The sequence below is a fragment of the Zonotrichia leucophrys genome, chromosome 10 (assembly GCF_028769735.1).
Source record: "Zonotrichia leucophrys gambelii isolate GWCS_2022_RI chromosome 10, RI_Zleu_2.0, whole genome shotgun sequence".
NCBI lineage: Eukaryota > Metazoa > Chordata > Aves > Passeriformes > Passerellidae > Zonotrichia > Zonotrichia leucophrys.
In genome coordinates this window covers 1,417,304-1,436,988 of record NC_088180.1, presented here as the reverse complement: position 1 = coordinate 1,436,988, position 19,685 = coordinate 1,417,304, and the positions used below count along the sequence as shown (strand labels likewise).

The 19,685-nt window shown below is 43.1% G+C and overlaps 1 protein-coding gene across 8 annotated transcripts in view; it reads right to left on the bottom strand.

Annotated features, from left to right (window-relative positions):
* TLN2 (talin 2) overlaps positions 1-19,685 on the bottom strand; it is a 144,113-nt gene that overhangs the window by 53,822 nt on the left and 70,606 nt on the right. For all 8 annotated transcript variants that reach the window (XM_064722632.1, XM_064722631.1, XM_064722636.1 and 5 more), the window contains 14 exons: positions 17,335-17,411; positions 15,592-15,772; positions 13,915-14,028; positions 13,183-13,291; positions 12,299-12,507; positions 12,058-12,156; positions 10,434-10,601; positions 10,043-10,337; positions 8,590-8,756; positions 7,395-7,523; positions 5,862-5,975; positions 5,453-5,566; positions 1,205-1,339; positions 248-376 (listed from right to left, as the gene is read on the bottom strand). In XM_064722632.1, the coding sequence (XP_064578702.1) occupies positions 248-376; positions 1,205-1,339; positions 5,453-5,566; positions 5,862-5,975; positions 7,395-7,523; positions 8,590-8,756; positions 10,043-10,337; positions 10,434-10,601; positions 12,058-12,156; positions 12,299-12,507; positions 13,183-13,291; positions 13,915-14,028; positions 15,592-15,772; positions 17,335-17,411 (2,040 nt within the window). The remainder of the gene's footprint in view (positions 1-247; positions 377-1,204; positions 1,340-5,452; positions 5,567-5,861; positions 5,976-7,394; positions 7,524-8,589; positions 8,757-10,042; positions 10,338-10,433; positions 10,602-12,057; positions 12,157-12,298; positions 12,508-13,182; positions 13,292-13,914; positions 14,029-15,591; positions 15,773-17,334; positions 17,412-19,685) is intronic.

Genomic DNA, 19,685 nt, shown 5'->3' with positions numbered 1-19,685 from the left:
AAAACATTATTGTTACCAAATTGTAATTTGGACAATAGAGAAGGAAGCTCTGCATTCCTATGAGTAACTCTACTACAGAACACACTGTTGCTGTAGTAGTACCATACACAATTTTAAGAGAATCAGTGCAAAATCCTATCAGCATGATCATTATCCAAAACTTCATGACTTGTTTTGCCTCTAATATTTAAGTTTTTAACAGCTAACTTTGTTTGTTTTTAAATGAAGAACATCCTTCCTCAATTACAGTTTCTCCTGGGAGAGGTTTTAACTGTCCATCCACTGCTGCCATCTTCGCATCCTGCAGTTCATTTTTGAGTGTCTGGACTGTATTCAAAGCAGAATCAATTTCCATTGGGCCACAAGCTTCATGAGCCTGTTCAGAAAGCAGATCAGCACCACTGTTAGCAGCTGTACACAACTTTCAGAAACAGTAAATGCTTCAGATCTCATCTCCCCTCCCATATTATCTCTCTTCCTTCTTCAGAGGCCACTGTGAGCCCTCTAAATCTTATATATCATGGATTCCAAACACTTGCTTTGTGTGCATGTCCCTTCACAGCAGGCAGCCCAGGGACTGAGAAAGTGACTGTGGCACTCTGGATGTCCCCTTGGACAGTGGCCTCACTGAGCATCATGGCCCAAATCCCAGTGACTCACTGATGTGGCAGCCCACACTCACCAGTATGGGATGGAAATTGTAGCATTAGCTCAGGTGTAGCCATTTCAATGCTACAATCCTGGCCTCAAGATCAAAAAAATCCGACTTTCCACTTGCATTTTTTAACCCCCACATAGTTTAGAAATCTGTGTGTGAAACACAGAGCATCTGCTTCCCTGAGTTTTAGAGATGACGATTCCAGTTCACAGTTAGAGCCCAGCAGAGCTGTAGCTGGCTCTCACTGGTTTGGTGGGGCACGAGATGTGTTCCCTTTTCCCTGCTCTCCCCTGAATGTAACAGCAGCTCAGAGCCTTGATGTGCTGCTCTGCACACTCTGCTCCCATCTGGCTGGTATGGAAAGGGCAGCACAAGCTGTTTCAGCTTTCTTGTCACTTCTCCCTCCCCTTTCTCTCATGACTCAGAGGCCACCTGGGAGTCTGAGCAAAATGTGCACAAAATTCAGCAGTGAGAGGTGAGCCCTGCCTCAGGGGGACAAGAAGTCCTCTTGTTTTAGCTGATTAAAAGCAGGATTTATTTTCCTACCTTCTGGGAGGCAGTTCTCAGCTCAGCTAAGCTGGTAGCAAGGTTCTTTGCACACTGACTGAGCTGCATTGCTGCTGCTTGGTCAGTCACTGTGGGGACAGCAGCTTTAGCAGATGCCACCATTTTACTTCCAGGCTGTTCAGAGAACAACAGTGAACACAGTTAGTTTTACCAGCTCATTTTCTTTAAAGAAAGTTTAGGATTCAATAAACAAATAGCTTCTTTCATTCAACACTCATGAGGTTTCTAGATTTTTCTTTAATGACTAGCACGTTCCTGCTCCTTAAGCTGGCACATCCTGTCAGAATTCTGTCCCATTTCCAAGCCCTCTGCAGCAGGACTCATCTGTGCTTCACTGGGACAATGATTACTCCATTGGTTCCAATATCTGCCTGAGGCCTTTGAATACTTGTGTGTCATGGTTTGACCAGGAAGGAGTGAGAATTCTGAGAAGCTGTGGTCAAACCAATGAAGGTTTTGAGTTTCATACTGACACCTGGTGTAGCTAGTGAAGTTTAGACACACTTCTGAGAATACACAGGAGTTAAAAGCAAGGCACTGTCTTAGCACTTCTTCTTTTGGACATCGTCGGGCGAAGAGGTCAGATCTCTCCCCCGCCCGGCCCGCTGCTGCTGGGCGGGGGAGGGGCCAGCTATGCGGTAGGCCTGGGGCTTGGACAGAGGTGGGAGTTGAGGGGGCTTTTAAGGATGGAAGGGTGGGGGAGCTCCAAGAGACATCGAGACATCGGGCAGCCAGCCCCTCCTCTCCTCTTCCCAGGAGAGCAGCCAGCCAGGAGGAGAAGGAGGGAGACTGTCCGGCCGGAGCAGCAGCGTGTAGGCAGCGTGCGTGAGAGTCGCTCTGAGACCGACAGCAAAGAGACTGAAAACTTTTAACTTTTTCTTGCATGACTGAAGCCTTACAAAAATGCTAATCTTCTTCGAAGCTGAATAAGAAGAGAGATGAGAGATGAGATGACTTAGCTCGGAGATTGTGGAGATGATTGGATGGGGAGAGATGATTTAGAGTGGCTTTTTGGCTGAACTTTTTCTTGTAGCCATAGACTCAGTTGTTCTTGTGACACAAACTGCATTTAGGGGGAGGCAGTGCCTCAAAACCAAGAGGGTTCATTCGTGAGGATCCCCCGGCCCCAGGGGGTTGGAAAAATATGGGGGGACAGTTGTCCCAAAAGCAGAGACTGTGCCTTTTTGGAGTGAGACAAAGCATCCTTGAAAGACAACCTTAAAAGCAGCTCTGATCCATGCACGGTGGTGAGAGCACTGGGCATAGAAGGAACATGTCACAAGCGGCAAAAGGACTTTTTTTTTTCCTCCGGGCGGTGCTGAAGTGACAAGGAAGCATCCGAAGTTTCAGTGTGTTTCCAGAAACCTATGGAACAAGAAGGACTCCTTTCCTCTTCATGAACTGCAGTTTGAGTATACTAAAGTGTCGTGCCGAGCTGAGCAGTTAGTATTTTTTTTTTTTTTGAGAGAATGTATTAGATTGAGAAAGTCAGAGAGTAGAGAAGAAGAAAAGTGGTTTTTGTAAGGTTTTCAATTTTTTTCCTTTTCCTTATAGTCTTTCCCTATTTTTTCCTATAGTTTTAAGTAATAAAGTGGTCTTTATGTTTAAGTTAGAGCCTGTTTTGCTTATTCCTGGTCACATCTCACAGCAGACACCAGGGTGAAGCATTTTCATGGGGGCACTGGCTCTGTGCCAGGCTCAAACCATGACATTTTTTGGTTCCCTGACCGGGAATCGAATCACGGGAGAATGATGAGATAAAGCTGTGAGATGAGACCAAGAAGAATAAGAAAAGCATGTACTAAGTTAAAGTAGATAGATAGTGAATCTAAAGTATTGTTGTGTAGAAGTGTTTTGTAGTTCTGTTGATAATTTTAGAAAGTGTATTCTCAGAAGTGAAGAGTAGAGTGTCATGGTTTGACCAGGAAGGAGTGAGAATTCTGAGAAGCTGTGGTCAAACCAATGAAGGTTTTGAGTTTCATACTGACACCTGGTGTAGCCAGTGGAGTTTGGACACACCTCCGAGAATACACAGGGGTTAAAAGCAAGGCACTGCCCTGGCACTTCCTCTTTTAAACATCGTCGGGCGAAGAGGTCAGATCCCATCCCCCGCCCGGCCCGCTGCTGCTGGGCGGGGGAGGGGCCGCCATGCCGTAGGCCTGGGGCCTGGACAGAGGTGGGGGTTGAGGGGGCTTTCAAAGATGGAAGGGTGGGGGAGCCCCAAGAGACATCGAGACATCGGGCAGCCAGCCCCCCCCCCCCCCTCCCCCCAGGAGAGCAGCCAGCCAGGAGGAGAAGGAGGGAGACTGCCCGGCCGGAGCGGCAGCGTGTGGGCAGCGTGCGTGGGAGTCGCTCCGGGACCGACAGCAGAGACTGAAAACTTTTAACTCTTTCTTGCATGATTGGGGCCTTACAAAAATGCTAATCCTCCTCGAAGCTGAATAAGAAAAGAGATGAGAGATGAGATGACTTGGCCCAGAGATTGTGGAGATGATTAGATGGGGAGAGATGATTTAGAGTAGCCTTTTGGCTGAACTTTTTCTTGTAGCCATAGACTCAGTTGTTCCTGTGACACAGACTGCATTTAGGAGGAGGCAGTGCCTCAAAACCAGGAGAGTTCATTCGTGAGGACCCCCCGGCCCCAGGGAGTTGGAAAAATATGGGGGGGACAGTTGTCCCAAAAGCAGAGACTGTGCCTTTTTGGAGTGAGACAAAGCATCCTTGAAAGACAACCTTAAAAGCAGCTCTGATCCATGCACGGTGGTGAGAGCACTGGGCATGGAAGGAACATGTCACAAGCGGCAAAAGGACTTTTTTTTTTCCCCCGGGCGGTGCCGAAGTGACAAGGAAGCATCCGAAGTTTCAGTGTGTTTCCAGAAACCTATGGAACAAGAAGGACTCCTTTCCTCTTCATGAACTGCGGTTTGAGTATACTAAAGTGTCGTGCCGGGCTGGGCAGTTAGTGTTTTTGAGAGAATGTATTAGATTGAGAAAGTCAGAGAGTGAAGAAGAAGAAAAGTGGTTTTTGTAAGGTTTTCAATTTTTTTCTTTTCCTTATAGTCTTTCCCTATTTTCCTGTAGTTTAAGTAATAAAGTGGTCTTTATGTTTAAGTTAGAGCCTGTTTTGCTTATTCCTAGTCACATCTCACAGCAGACACCAGGGTGAAACATTTTCATGAGAGCACTGGCTCTGTGCCAAGCTCAAACCATGACATTGTGTAAACTACTTAAAAGTACTGAAATGTGAAATTTTGCCACTCAGCATTCATGTGGTACAATCAGCTCAAGGTGGCAGAGATGGCAAATTTCTCTCTACATTTCTAAATATTAACCTCTGCCAAAATTCTATGAAATTAAAATTGTAATTCAAGCAATGCCTCTACACAGGGATTACTGCTGATACAACTAAAAACCTTTGCTGATTCTCACCATCACCACTGCACACACACACAGCCACAGGGAGATGGATCAATCATGTCAATGACTCCAGAGGGAATCACAAAGCAAATACTCAAACAGAGTGAGAGGATGGTTTGTGATCCCTCTGCCTACACAGGACCATAAAAACCTGCTAACAGCCGTCACTTTAAGGTAAGACTAACTGATGTCAATAATGACCATGCCATTACACAGAGAATTGGTTTCTGGTGTTGTTTCCTGTCATGTTAACAATAAGCCAATAGTTCTGTTATCAATACTCAATATTCTATCTTTCTATTTTAAGATGTTATAGCAAAAGCACACAGTCAAATTTTGTGTTTTTCCCAAACCATCAATCTAGATCTATTATGCAGGCTAATATCTAAAAAACCATGCTAGTATTCCCTTCTATTTCTGAGGAATTCTGAAACCTGTTGCTGCAACACTAAGTTTACCTTGCTTAAAAATGTTACCACAGCCTGTCACATATTCAGACTCAGATCTCTACTTAGAGAGATGCTAAATTCCCTCCATTTTGTACTTTAAACTCTAACCCAGAAGACAAGTGTACAGCAATGACTGTTTCTTCTTCATAAACATACTTTTTTCTTGTTACTTTTAACCTCAATGTCAGCAGTTCTCACTCTCCATAGCCACAATGAATTCTGGCCACCTAACCTGAGAAACAAAATTCTGCCTGCCTATGGCTCATAGCAGTGAATTCTTTACATGGTTCTTAACAGCTTACTGTTATTTAGCACTCAAAAAATGCTTTTTACATCTACTGCAATGATTGGTTCACTTCACCTGAAGGAAATTCTGGCTGGAATTGATCAAAGCAAGCTGAGCACTGAGGTCTTCTGCCTGAGCTTGACTTCCTCTTACACCCTGCACCAGCTGAGGAATGTGGTCTGCAACAGTCTAAAATGGACAAAGGGAAAAGATTTTCAGTAAAAAAATAAAAACTCAAAATCCTCTGAAAATAAAACAAGCAGCCTTCCCACTCCCCTTGAAGACAACTGCAGTATTCCTGGGTAAATTACTTCTGTGCTGGCATAGAATTAATTTAGGATGCATGGAACCAAACTAGTACACAATAGGACTTTTTATAGATGTTCTATGCAAGAAATCATTATTGGTTTCATTACTGATTGGTGATCCTCATCAGCTCCCCAAAAGCATTGCTCAGGAGTTATTTGCCATGGGCTGTGTTTACCTTGCAGCTCTGCACAAGTTGCTGGTGGGCTGCTGTGTTCTTATTGGAAACAGCTGCATTCTGAGAAGCTGCAATGGTCTGAGTAGCAGCAGCTGCAGCTTGTTTAGCTGCAATCTTTGGAGAAAAAGAAAGTTAAATCAGTTCTAAAAGTAAATAATTCAAAGGATGGAACACACATCACTATAGGTAACTTTGACAGTAACAACATTGACAAATTAATACATTTTATCCCTTACTTGCCTTAAGGAAACCTCAACTGACCATCATTGCTCTTCTCTCAAAGTGAAAATGATTGGAATACAATTACCCATCTCTGATTTGCCAATAAAGAAAAAGGCAGACTTAGAAGCATTCTATGCCCTTACTCTTTCACAACTTAGGTTTCAACAGGAGGAAGATAAATGAATTACAACCAGCAGAAATGGTCTAAACAAAGAGTTCCTATGAAGGAAACATAGGAGGAAACAGCAAAGTCCCCACAGTGCTGCACTGACACCTCTGAGCCAGGACTCAAGGGAGCCAATTTCTGCTGAGACTGCTCTCTGGCAAAAACAAAGATCCTACAATGCCACAGAGGTACAAAATACTGCTGTTTCTGAGTCTAAAAGCATTGTGAAGACCTACTTCAAATGTTATTATTGACCTCTCCCTATTAAAAAATAAAAATTCAACCACTTATCCAAGGTATTTCAACATGTTGTACAACACTAACTGGCCCAATAAACAGAAGCAAGCATGAAGTTAGTTACACGTTTTACTCCTTTGTAAGGCAGTATATTTTATAACAGCAAAACACATTAAATACTCTTTTTATAAAGCTTTCTTGAATGCAATTAGAAAATTAGAGACATCAGCCTTTATTTCCAATAGTCCTCATTTTTACTTCTAGACAGACACAGGAACTCAGTGTATTTCTGGAACATGGTCACCTTACTGCATTTGAATCAGGTTAATGCAAAAATCACAGCTGCAAACTAGGAACTCTGAAAAGTTTCTTTTTTCAATCTGTCTTTTCTTCATTTTAGTTGAGAATGTGAAGATCAAACTCTGCTCACAAAACAAATTTCCATGGTATTTTATCCTTACTAAATTGCTTTTCTCCTTCCTTCTTGGCTGCAGCACTAGATAGGATGTATCTTTTTACTTCCATCTCTGCTTCCTGACTCTGAGTAATTCCCCAGTTTAACTGGACATGCTGTGATCCAACTAACTTGGTAAAGAAATTCCTCTGGAATTCTATATCCCAGTAAAGGCACAAGAGGTACTGTGTGTAAATGGCACACCAGAGGGATAAATTAACACAGCAGTGAAACCATTTCAGCTCAGCTGTTTAATTTTAGGACTAAGCCACCATCAAATGCCTTCTGAGTCAAATCCTTACAGCACTTTACCACATCTGTGACACAAGTTACTCAATTTTCTGAGAACTATGTTATGATATACTGCCATGTCTAATTCTAAGCTTTGTACTCTGGAACTGAGCTTACAGCACTGTCATTCTCTGCTTAGCACTTTCACTACATGGTTTCCAACCTCCAGTCTGTTGACAATTTTCTTCTTGATGGCATTCTGTGCTGCAGCGTTTGTAGCAACCCTCAGTCCCTCTGCTGCTTCCCTCAGACGCTGCTGCTGATCTTCATTTTCAGGGTTGGCTGCAGCTCCCTGCACAAAATGTCCAAGCAAAAACTGTAAGTCTGAGTAAAAATGACTGGGGAAAATGTGGATGAGCATCAAGATTTAAGTTCAGACAGTATCTGCGACATCAGCATTCATTTTCCTTAAACTATCACAAGGAAGTTGGAAGAACACTGAAGTATTACAAAATTTCAGAGAGTTTGTTTCTAGGGGAAGGCTGTTACTATGTCTGGGACTTAGAGGAGGAAAGATAAACATTTGCTTCATATACCACTTCAGGTGCTTGAAAAAAGCCTTTTTTAACTGCTTCTCCTTTGATCTGAAATAATGTACTTGTATGAATATAGGGTTTTGAAAAAAAAAAAAAACAGTTTTAAAATTCCCAATTCAATATGTCTTCCAGTAACTGCAGTCCAAAACCTGAAGTTTAACACAGTAGATCTTCTCCACTTGAAGTCAGAAAATACTGGAAAGCCAAGGATAGCAGCCAGGCACACAGGCCTTCTGGAGTCCCAGCAAGAATGGCTGGCCCTGCTGCTGTAAAAATCATTTCAATGCAGGATCTGGGAAACAATACAAAGGAATTAAGAAATTCAATTCCTCCCTAGCAGACTGAAACAGAAAGGGAAGAAAAGTTGTGATATTTGTGTCTCTTGTGAAAACGAGGAGGGAAGGATGTGGAAGGGAACAACACAGGCAAGACTGCCCAGGTGAAGGAGACTTTGTCAGGCAGAGGGGAGGTGCAGTGTAATGACTGCAGGAAGAGGTTGCTGTGGCTCTGTGGTTCCATCTGCACTGGTACAGCCCCGCACCACAGCAGGGCTCAGGGCTGTGGGAACTGCCCTGCATGGCTTGAGCCACGACCACAATGCACACAGGAAAGCAAAAGCAGTGCAAGATGATCTTTTAAAACCAAAAAAATCCAGGTAGCTAATACACTGGTTTTTGGAATGTACTAAGTCATTAAATGCTGAACTTTTACAGGATAAGAGAAACCAGATAAACAGCCAGATGCTATTTATAAATCCCACACAGCCTCTCCTCCTTGTGCACAGCATTACAATTTCAAGCTGACAGCTCATTTCCCTGGTACCTTTGCAGCTTCCACCATGCGGGCTGTGGAGTCTGCCAGGAGCTTTGCAGCAGCCAGGAGCTTCTTGGAGTTCTCCATGTCAATCTCAGCCTCAGCATCAGACCTCATGGCATTGACCAGATCCGAGGTGGCCTGAGCCAGCACGCGCGCCTGCCGCACCATCTCACCTGGGAGCACAGGACGGAAAATGCACAGCCCCATCCTCACCCTCTGCTCTCTGCACTGCAGCCTTGCTTCAAACCTCAGCACCCCTTCACAAGGGAAAAATGTAACTTCCATTTGCTGAAGTGTTTTTTCACTTGAAAATGATACACATGTATATACACATGTAACTTGAAAGTTTCATAAGCGAATCTTGGACCCCAATATAAATGACAGAAATCACTACAGTGGAGATAGTATTTGCAATCTAGATGGTAAGACAAAAACAATCAGTAGTTTCAGGTAATTTTGAATATACAGTTCAAGGAAACTCCTGTCCCAGCAAAAACTAACAACTTGGCTTTCAAGTCACAGCCAAGATTTCCCTCCTTCCATAAAAATCATCCATCTTCTTCCTGTGTTTCTAGGGAATTATCTTTTGTCTCATATAAACTGAGAACTTTGTCAGAAAACATTTAGCACCATTAAGATGGTTTTAGCCAAAACCATCTCATTTCTTGTTTTAGAAGCTGCACTTTTTAGAAATGTCTCAGAAGAAAAAGTAGATGTAAGTTTATAAAACCTACAACAAAATCTATGCATAGTAACACCAAGTATTTGCCCAGGTGCCTGTCTTCTTATTTGGAGATGAGAAACTGCTATACAATACTATGGAGTGAAGCAGTGGCAGAAAACACAAAATATTACAGTGTTCCTTTAGCATGGTTTTGATTGTTTTCACTGAATATTTACTCCACCTAGCACACAGCTATGTGCACTCTGCTGATTTATATTATGAGCTGGATCACCACCCATGGTGACAGCACTAGCTTAGAAGCAAAAAACAGAGAAGAAGGATTTTTATTTTCTTGACATACTGTTTTAGCTATGATATTTTCTGAAAAGACCTTTCCTTAGGATTTTTTCCTCCTGAGAAGCTGAGAGGCCTCAGGAACAAAATGTAAACAATGGTTGTCTGCTGCTGTGGAATGCAACAGGTGCATCTGTGATTGGCTCATGTGCTTGTTTCTAATTAATGGCCAATCACAGTCAGCTGGCTTGGACTCTCTGTCCTAGACACAAACCTTTGTCATCATTCTTTCTTTTGCTATTCTTAGAAAAGAAAGAATGAATGACGAATGAATGAAATCCTTTCTTCTATTCTTTAAGTATAGTATTAATATAATATATCTCATAAAATAATAACTCAAGCCTTCTGAAACAGAGTCAGATCCTCATCTCTCCCCTCATCCTGGGACCCCTCGAGCACGGTCCCACACCGCGGTGAGCCCGCGCTGCTCGGGGCACTCACCGGCGTCGCCCATGGAGCTGAAGATGCTCTCGGTGACGCACATGATGGTGTCGGTGGCCTGGTCGTAGCGGCCGATGGGCTCCCCCCTGCTGGCGAACTGCCGCACGTGCTGCAGGAGGTCGTGCAGGGCCTGGCTGACGATGGCGGCGGCGGCGCTGACCTGCTTCAGCAGCTCGCTGTCATCCGTGGCCGCCTGGCACGCCCGCACGCAGTTCTCCACCGAGCGGTCCACCAGCTTCCCTGCCTCGATCAGCTGCTCCTGGCACACCGGGGAGCTGATGGTGGGGCTCACCACCTGTGGGGACAGCACCCACAAAAGGTTCATCATTCACCAGCCCATGCTCGAGGCACTGGGGACACGCAGCAGCACCCACTGCACCCCCTGGCTCACCTTGGCACAAGCCACAAGCTGGGAGGTGGACAGGGCACACTGGGTGGCAGCAGCAATGACCCTGTTCTGCAGCACTGTGTCCTCTGCCACCTGGGCCACGTTCTTGGCCTTCAGCACCAGCATGGCAGCGGCGTTGGCAACAGCTTTGGCCAAACTCATCAGGACATCCTGGTAAAGGAAAAGGAAAAGTCAGACTGCGACATGAAAACACATCCAGGTGTTAATTCCTGCAGTCATTAAGTGAAAATGATTTCTTCCCATTTCCCCACTTAAAATCCCACCCATATCCTTCAGTTTTTTAGTAGGATGGAGTCTTCTTAATGCCTGTACTGTTAAAATGACCTGGTTTTCCAGTAAAGAAAACACTTCCAATACACTTATTTATAATTTCAACATCACAGCAGGCAGAAAATCTTCCATTTCAAAAACCAGAGCCACTACTTTTTGTTTTGCTTTTAGATATGATAAACCATCCCTTTCCTTACCCACTATCTCCAACACTCCATAACACTGATAAGAATGCTTAAATTTTTTTCTCTTAGCCAAAAGTTGTAATAGATATATTCAGCTAGGAATACAAATGAGAACTGAAGAAGTTCACAGATTCACTGCTGGATGAAAGGTGAAAATGGTCTGTAAGTTGTATCAGCAGACACCTTGCACACAGCACACTCCAGAGCTCTAACTGCTGCTGAAAAGTGCCTTCCCTTGCTTCTGGTGCAAACATGTCCTTGGCAGTCAGGGAAAAAATCCACACATGCTTTTCACAGAGAATTTAAGACCACTGGTAACATCAAACACTGTTAAATCATAAGGCATTAATGATTTTGTAACTGATGCTACTTTTCATCTTGAAGAAATTTTGTTTGCAATACAGCTTTTTTTTCTACTCAGTTTACCAAAAGATTTTATTAATTTCTACATGTTTACATATATACATACAGACACAGCAAACATTTACATAAACCCCATTATATTTAATGAGAAAAAACACAGTGCAAAAAGCCCTCCATGAAGCATCTGTATGATGCACAGAAGAAGAAGGGGTTCCTATGAAATCAGCATTCTGTGACTGTGTGTTACATTCACATTCTCTGAAAAAATTCCTTCACCCAGGATTTTCTCCTGGGAAGCTGAGGAGCCTCAGAGAAAAGAAAACAATCCTTATTTGCCTCTCCTGTGTTTTGCTCATCTGTTTGGAGATTGTTTACCCCCACAGGTGATTGTTTCATTGCATTCTGGTGAGAATTGTTTTCACTCTTTGGCCAATTATGGCCAAGCTGTGTCAGGACTCTGGAAAGAGTCACAAGTTTTCATTATTATCTTTTAGCATTCTGTAAGTATCCTTTATTTTTTCTTTATTATAGATTAATATAGTATTTTTAAATATAATATAGTATAGTAAAGTAATAAATTAGCCTTCTGAGAAGCTAATTTAATTTAATGAGAAGGCATTCCCAGCAAATACAATAACTGTGTAATTAAAATCAAATTCAAAATGGATTCAATTAGCATAGAGAAACTTCAGCATTTTTTAACCACACTTTAAGCAGCTTGGTTTTATGCAGGGACCTCCTCATTAAAGCTGCACAGTTCTGACAGTGACAAACAATCCCCTCATTACCTGGAACCTCTCATCTGTCTCATTCTCCCCAATTTGCCTTAGCAGCTCCCCACTGGCCTGTCCAATGCTTCCAGCTGCAGTCAGAACTGTCTGGCGAGGCTGGGAAGAGGTAACAGAGAAATGCATTCATTCACAGAAAATGAACTTCACTTGCATTTTATATTTCCTAAAGGAACTTGTGCATTAGTGTGCAGGCAATATGGCCAGAAAGGGGGAACCTGACAAGTTTTCCTTTGCTCACCTCTCCTGAAGTTGGTTGCACAGCCTTCAGCAGGTCTGAGACAGCACTGGCCAAGGTTCGAGCAGCTTTCAGGAGGTCTTCTCCACTTCCAACCTCATCATCCATGAGAGCAGCGAGCAGTTTCACACCTTTGGACATCTCAGTGAGGTTGGAGGAGATGGTTGTAATTGCACATCCCACAGCAGTGTAATCAGTGTCAACTGGGTCCCCTGCAGAGCAAATGGTTTTCAATGATCAGAATGTTTTAATGGCTAAAAGGGAAAAGCAGCAGCTACAACAAGCTACACTCTGCTGAGAGATAAAAGAGACATTTCAGGACAGCCAAGCAATGTCTGTTAAGTAATGTGCCACTTAAAACCACATTAGATTGCTATAAACTTTCTCATTTCTACACTTCTTCTGCAATAATCTATCCTCTAATAGAATGTTTCTTCATTCAATGCCATTTGCTGAGAAGTCCACAGTTTCAGCCTCCTTCAATACTAAAAGAATCTAAGGCAATACAGTCTTGTCTCCTTTAAGCCACTCACAGCTCCCTCAACCTGTAATTTGCTGAAGAAAACCCACTGTCAATAAAAACAGAATCTCTCCTTAACAACTGCCAGGTCAATGATGCTTTCTTGTAGTAACCTTGCAAACACTCTACTCTGTTGGATAAGCCAGCTACATTTTGTCTTCACTGACTGTTACACCTTTAGAGAAACTGAAGATAGAAAAAATTGTGCTGGGAGGGACACCAAGTTTGTTCCACATGTCAATGCATTAACTACTGATGTGTTTTAAAGAAAAGTTTCTGCAGCTGCCCCATACTCACTTCATGTTTCTTGATTCAGATTGACAAATAGTGAGGAGACTGCAAGGAAATCCTTCCCATTGAAATTTACCTGCTGTCAGGTTAACAACAGATGCAGTTCCTGCAGTGATTGCATCAACCTGAGAGTGTATTTCATGTTTTGATTCATCAACCTTGTTCTGAACCCATACTCTTGATGCCTGAAGAGCAATAATGAAAAGAATTAAGGACTGCAGTGAGGTTCTGTATGGTAAGATACTAGGTACATATCCCATTCCTTTGTGGATTTTTAAAAGTGAAACAGAAGAAAAACAGCAGGCCCCTAAAGTGAAATAAGAATGCAAGCATTTTCCTCTGCTGCTTCATTCATTACAGATTTGCTGTCACATTTCAACAGCTGCCCTTTTAAGGTAAATGCCATAAGAAAGGCTAAACACTCTTGACTGACAGTCCCCCATAAGCAGTGACCCTCTGGGGCTCTGCCATCCTGCCCTAACCTGGATCATGAACAGAATCACATTTTGTTCTCATTTCCCATGTCTCTGGGAGGCAGTAAGTCCCACCATTAATACTGCCCATAATTTGTGTTTAACTGTACATATGCCCACAAAACAAGAGCATTCCAGGCAGGATTATGCAGTCTGCTACATCTGGTCTCAGGAGACTGATTGGAGTGAGGTGGGCCACTGTACATGACTTCCTTAGAGAGAGCACAAATTTTACCCCATATTAAAAGCTTTAGCAGTCTCACTCCAGATCTGGGGGCAATGACTACACTGGTCTGTACACACCCAAAGGCCATTGCTGTGTGCTCAGCACTCACCATGTCCTGCCCCAGGGGTGGCAGGTTGTCCACCTCGCTGAGGTCGGCCTGCGCCTGCTGCACCGCGTGCATGCTGCTGTTGATGGTCCCCATCAGGGCCTGCTGGGCTGAGGTCTGCAAGGCAGAGCAGGGCAATGGCTGGGCTGTGCCCACAGGGCACTCCAGGCACAAGTGACAGCAGCCCAGCAACCACCCCAGGCCATTCCAGAGCTGCCTTTTGCTGGCACAGTGCAGAAAGCAAAGCACTCGAACTCTCCTCACACTCCTGATTCTGCTCATGCCATTTTACACTCTGTGCTACTTCCACACACACAGAAACTGCCCACCTTTCTCAGCTCAAACAGTGGCCAACAGACACACACAAACCCACTGAGCTGTCTTACTGACCTGCGTTTGAACAACATGAAAAATCAATTTGCTTCTAGGAGATCATTACCGATTTCCTGGGACAGCCTCCCAGTGCAATCAAGGATGATTCTAAAACTAAACTGTCATCAATATGCATAAGCTAACAGAAAACTGAAGGTGTTTAGCAGAGCAGGATGCTGTCTGTACTGGGGGTCTGTGGCAGGAGTTTTAGCTGCAGGGGGGGCCTCTGGGAGAATCAGCCAGAGGCTGCCCCATGCTGGACACAGCTGGTTCCAGGCAGCTCCAACAGACCCAGCACAGGACACAGCTGAGGGCAGCACCCAAACTGATGGCACCTCTGGGAAATCACTGATGACAAAGGGGAAAACATGGGTGAGAAAGGGCACTGAGGAACAAGGAGTTCAAGAAACAGCCTGACAGGGATGTGGAGGGTGTGCTCAAGACAGCAGAGCTGAGTTTCCTTAGCCTGTGGGACAGAGCCAAGTGCAGCAAGTATTTAAACCTTTTTTTTCCCCTTTGAATACTAGTTTTAACTACTTAAAGGTAAAGAAAAGGCTGGAAGAGCCTGCTTTAAAGAAAATGAGGAAATAAATCAAAAAGTGACACCCTAAATATTTAAGGGATATTCATAACTTATGTTTGGTAGAACAGTCAGAGCATTACAGCCAGGACTCTCGGTCTCAAATGTGTATAACATTATGTTTCTGACTACTTGCTGCACAGAAAGTTTCACACACAAAAAATCTGGTTTTATGGTCTCACTGCACAGAAAGATTTGAGATGACTTTGCAAGAGTGTGGCCACCTCCAGAGTTCTGTGTTTCCCTATAATCAGTTACTCTCCCATCAAAACCATAACCTGACCTACCTGTACCAAACCCTTTCCCCTACCCACACCACACATCTGATGGCTTTGGCTGCTGAAATAAGCCAGCTCTGCCCATAACACTGTGCACAACCAAACTGACAGGTGTCAAATCTGCTGGAAACCATGGAACCAGCAGACACAAGCATCTAAAACCTTGTAAATCACACATAAAGATTAAAAAAAAAACCTACAACTTTTCAGCTCTGCTTCATTATCCCCCTCTCTGCCTCAGCATTTTACTGAATTACAGCCTGAGTGCTGTAACACAGTCAAGTTGATGGTGCCATTGCTGGTTGCTCTAACCAACAATTTTGTGACCAATATCTGCTCTTCAATCCTTGAACGAAGCTAGGAGCCTGCTGAACTGCCTGGGGGCAGCACTTCCTTCTACTGAAATACTCTGTGGAAACCCATTCTTTCGCAGCAATCAGTGTTTCTCACAAGAGGGGGCATGTGTCCTCGGTGCATCTGGCCAGTTGTCACTTGCTGCTGCGGGGAGGGCATGATGCCCACGTTGAAGGTCTCGGGGCCGCTGGAGCCCGAGCGCATCACGGCCGGCAGCGCCACCGAGCCGTGCTCCACCTTGCCCGTCCTGTTGAACTGCTGCTGCAGGATGGTGGGCCTGCAAAACACCAGCACACGCTCAGTCAGCTCCTAAAAACTCACCTCTGCCTCAGCTAGGCTTCCAGTTGCATTTCACAGTGTTTGGAGAAGCTGGAGAACTTGATGGTTTTTTCTTTCTATTTTTTAACATATTGGACAAAAGATAATGTGGGGCTTCTGGCAGATCAGTTATTAATAGCACTAATGAGCAGGCACCCAGGAAAGGTGGCAATGTGCAGTTTTGTTGAACATGAAACAATGGCTTTACCCCTGTTAGACACAGGGCAGACAGAACCAGAACAAGGTTTATGGCACAACAACTGCTTTGTTTCACTTGTATCACAGGCTGATCAATACAAAATAGATGCATGAACCTTGTGGAGATCTTTTGCAAGTACTCCCTAGAACTGGGATAAAAACTTAATTCTTCCCCCTTTACCCAAATAAGCACACACAGTACTTGCAAATAATCTGGCAGTCCCCCAAATCCTGGACTGGAGAATAATAAATAAAGTTACTGCCATCCTGAACTGCCTTGCCAGATATACTGCTCATATTTAAACATGATTCAACCTTCAATTGCTAGAAGTGTTGACAGAAATTCAGGCTGTAACAACAACACTGCTGAGGGGAAAAAAAAGTCATTTCAAGCATGAAAAAATCTTGTATTTACTACAAGTTTTGGGCTTCTCTGCACAGCACTTAACTAACAGTATATGCTGGAAGTGATTTGGAAAGGGCCATGTCAAAATAAAGCACATCTGAACATGTGTGATCCATCAAAAGATGAAATTTCCCATAAGGCCACATGAAATACCTAACAAATCTATCTCATATAAACTGTAGGCTTAACAATAAATCAAATGGACTTTTCACATACACACTGCTGACACTGCCACCCTCAAGAGCTCCAAGAAAAGACTTGAGTGGCTCATTACAGCTTCTAATGTCACAAATCTGGTTTTATGGTCTCACTGCACAGAAAGATTTGACATTCCTTTTCAAGAGTGCAGGCAGCTCCACAGTTCTGTGTTTTGCTTTATTCAGTTACTCTCCCATCAAAACCATAACCTGACCTACCTGTACCAAATCCTTTCCCCTACCCACACCACACATCTGATGGCTTTGGCTGCTGAAATAAGCCAGCTCTGCCCATAACACTGTGTACAACCAAACTGACAGGTGTCAAACCTGCTGGAAACCATGGAACCAGCAGACACAAGCAACTAAAACCTTGTAAATCACACATGAAGATGAAAAAAAATACTTCTCAGCTCTGCTTTATTATCCCCTTCTCTGCCTCAGCATTTACTGAATTACAGCCTGAGTGCTGTAACACAGTCAAGTTGATGGTGCCATTGCTGGTTGCTCTAACCAACAATTTTGTGACCAATATCTGCTCTTCAATCCTTGAATGAAGCTTAGGAGCCTGCTGAACTGCCTGGGGACAGCACTTCATTCTATTGAAATACTCTGTAGAAAACCATTCTACCACAGTAATAACTGTACTTTATTTGAAAAAGCCACCACAGCTAAATGTGGCACTCTTAAAACCAGACCATTTCCTCCTGTTGCACTCACTTCTTAGGTGAAACAGACTCTTCCAACATGGTTGATTCCTCATCACCTTCAAGCCCAAATCTATCTTTACTTTGTTTCTGGAGGGGGGGAAAAAAAAGATAAGTTAAACAATGAGTGTTGTTTCTTGCTTTCTCTCCACCATTTACCACAAACATAAACAAATGACCTGCAGAGCCTTGTCAGGTGCTGAACACCACACTGCTGGGCAGTGAGTGACAATACAACCTCCCCAGAGAACAGAAATTCTTCAGCATTTAACAGCCCAGGCTCTAAACCCTGGCAGATGAAATATGTAAAGGAAAAAACCTGCTGGTGCCTTTTTGAACAAAGGTATAAGGAAAGTGCTGAAGTGTTACTGTACAGTGCTAACCACTGATGCCTCAAGATTTTAGCCTTTATATTTTCGAAATCTTGTACTGCAATATGCATCATTCCAAACTCCATATAAATGTGTTAGTTAACTTGTTAAATGTTAGTGACCTGTCTTCACATTTTGCTCAGAGAAAACATTCCCTCTAGGCCTGAGATCCAAGCACACCCTACAGCCTCAGGCCCCAAAAAGTGTAAACAAAAGTGAAGGGGATGGGGAAGGGAGGTGGGGAGCAAACTGGGAATGTAACTTCATCACCTGAAGCTGTAATTGGAGCATTAACTCCTGATATGTAAATGGATCAAACTTATCTGTCTGAAAAACTCGTGACCACCGTTCATTTTGGGGAGGCTCTGTCTGCCCTTAATATACCTGAAAGCACTAAATGAAATATATCCACTTTTATTCTTCATCTTTATCTGGCCTCTGTTTCTAGATAAGCCCAAAAAAGGCATCACTGCCAGTAGGAAATACATACCCACAAGTAAAGACAATAAATTGAATAGTGTCTCCAAGTCATTTTATCATAGTCTTTAAAAGTTCAGGACTTAAAGTTGACTTTAAAGACTTTCAAGTTTAATGTTCAGACTGACTTCAGGCTGAAGATTGAGGCAGGGATTTTTTAGTGTTAAGAGAGATTTGTAAATATATGTAAGGGCAACAGGAAACTACAAATCATAGAAACAGTGCCTTATAGAAAGAGTCTATTTCTACTTGTTGCCTAGTGCAGAAAAACTGTCTGCTTTCCCTCTTGCTACATGATTTGCAGTCTGAGTCCATATAGAGGAATATAAATGGAGAAGTATCCACTGTGCCCTTCCATCCCAGAGGAACTCCTCATGCACATCCACATGAACCCACAACTTGGGAGAAAGAAGTTTTTACTACTAGAGTTTGATTTCATGCATGGACTGAAACTCCCTATGGCTAGTCATGATTGTGTTTGACTTCTGTAATAATGTGAAGTAATAAAAGAAATCTCCTGGTTTTAATTTAGATATATGCCAGTTAAATTCTGAGTTCTCTGTCAGCTGATTAATGACCTATCACTAAAATTGCAGGACATGAAGGGTTGGGTGGAGTGAGGGGGAACACTGCACTAGTAACACTTGAGCAGAAAATAATGTACCCATCGATGCACACTGGAGAAAATGAGTTGGACCAGCCCAAAACACAGCCAGATTTAAAAATATGCAACTGATATGCATCACAGGGATTACATGAGCTCAACAACTACAAACTGCAGCTTCTCATGAATCAGGGATGTTTATGATTGAACCTGTTCCTAATTCATTACTTTCAAACTGCCTGTGTCAGCAGATGGTAGAGAAAAAAAATCAAAGAACTGGGAGTGGAAATTCGCACATTTGTATTCTATCAAGACAGAAGGCTGCTTTCATTTGGCACTAGACAGTAATGCTACTTTTGAATCAAGTTTTAAACCATCTACAGAAACCTGCAATTTATTTGATGTTTATTAAACCTGAGCCTGACAGCCTCAGAGAAAAAGGCATGTGATGAATTCTGTGTGATGAATTCTGGCAATCCTCCTCAACCTTTTATTATGTAACCCTTAAAGTTACATCCTCACTGCTCACACTAACAAAGGCAAAATATTCTTCTGGGCTTTTTAACTTTGTGATTTCTTACTACTGAAATCTATTACAATAAAGAATGATGTAGCTGGAATGTCAATGAAGTAAAATTTTGACAAGAATGAATCAGTGCTGTTTGGAACACCTCACTTTTCTATGTAACATGATTAGAATGGGACCATTCAGCTCCATGTGTGTTGGCAAATTTGCCATTTTTGCTGTTGCACTTGCTTGGGAATATTTTGAGTATTGGAAATTTGTATCAGCCCTTCCTCTCTCCTGCCAGGCACATTCTATTAAAACAAAACAAGTTTCAAGGCAGTCTGACCTCTTCACAAACACTGATTTTTATCCCCCTCTGCACAACTCAGGTCTAATTCTTTGCT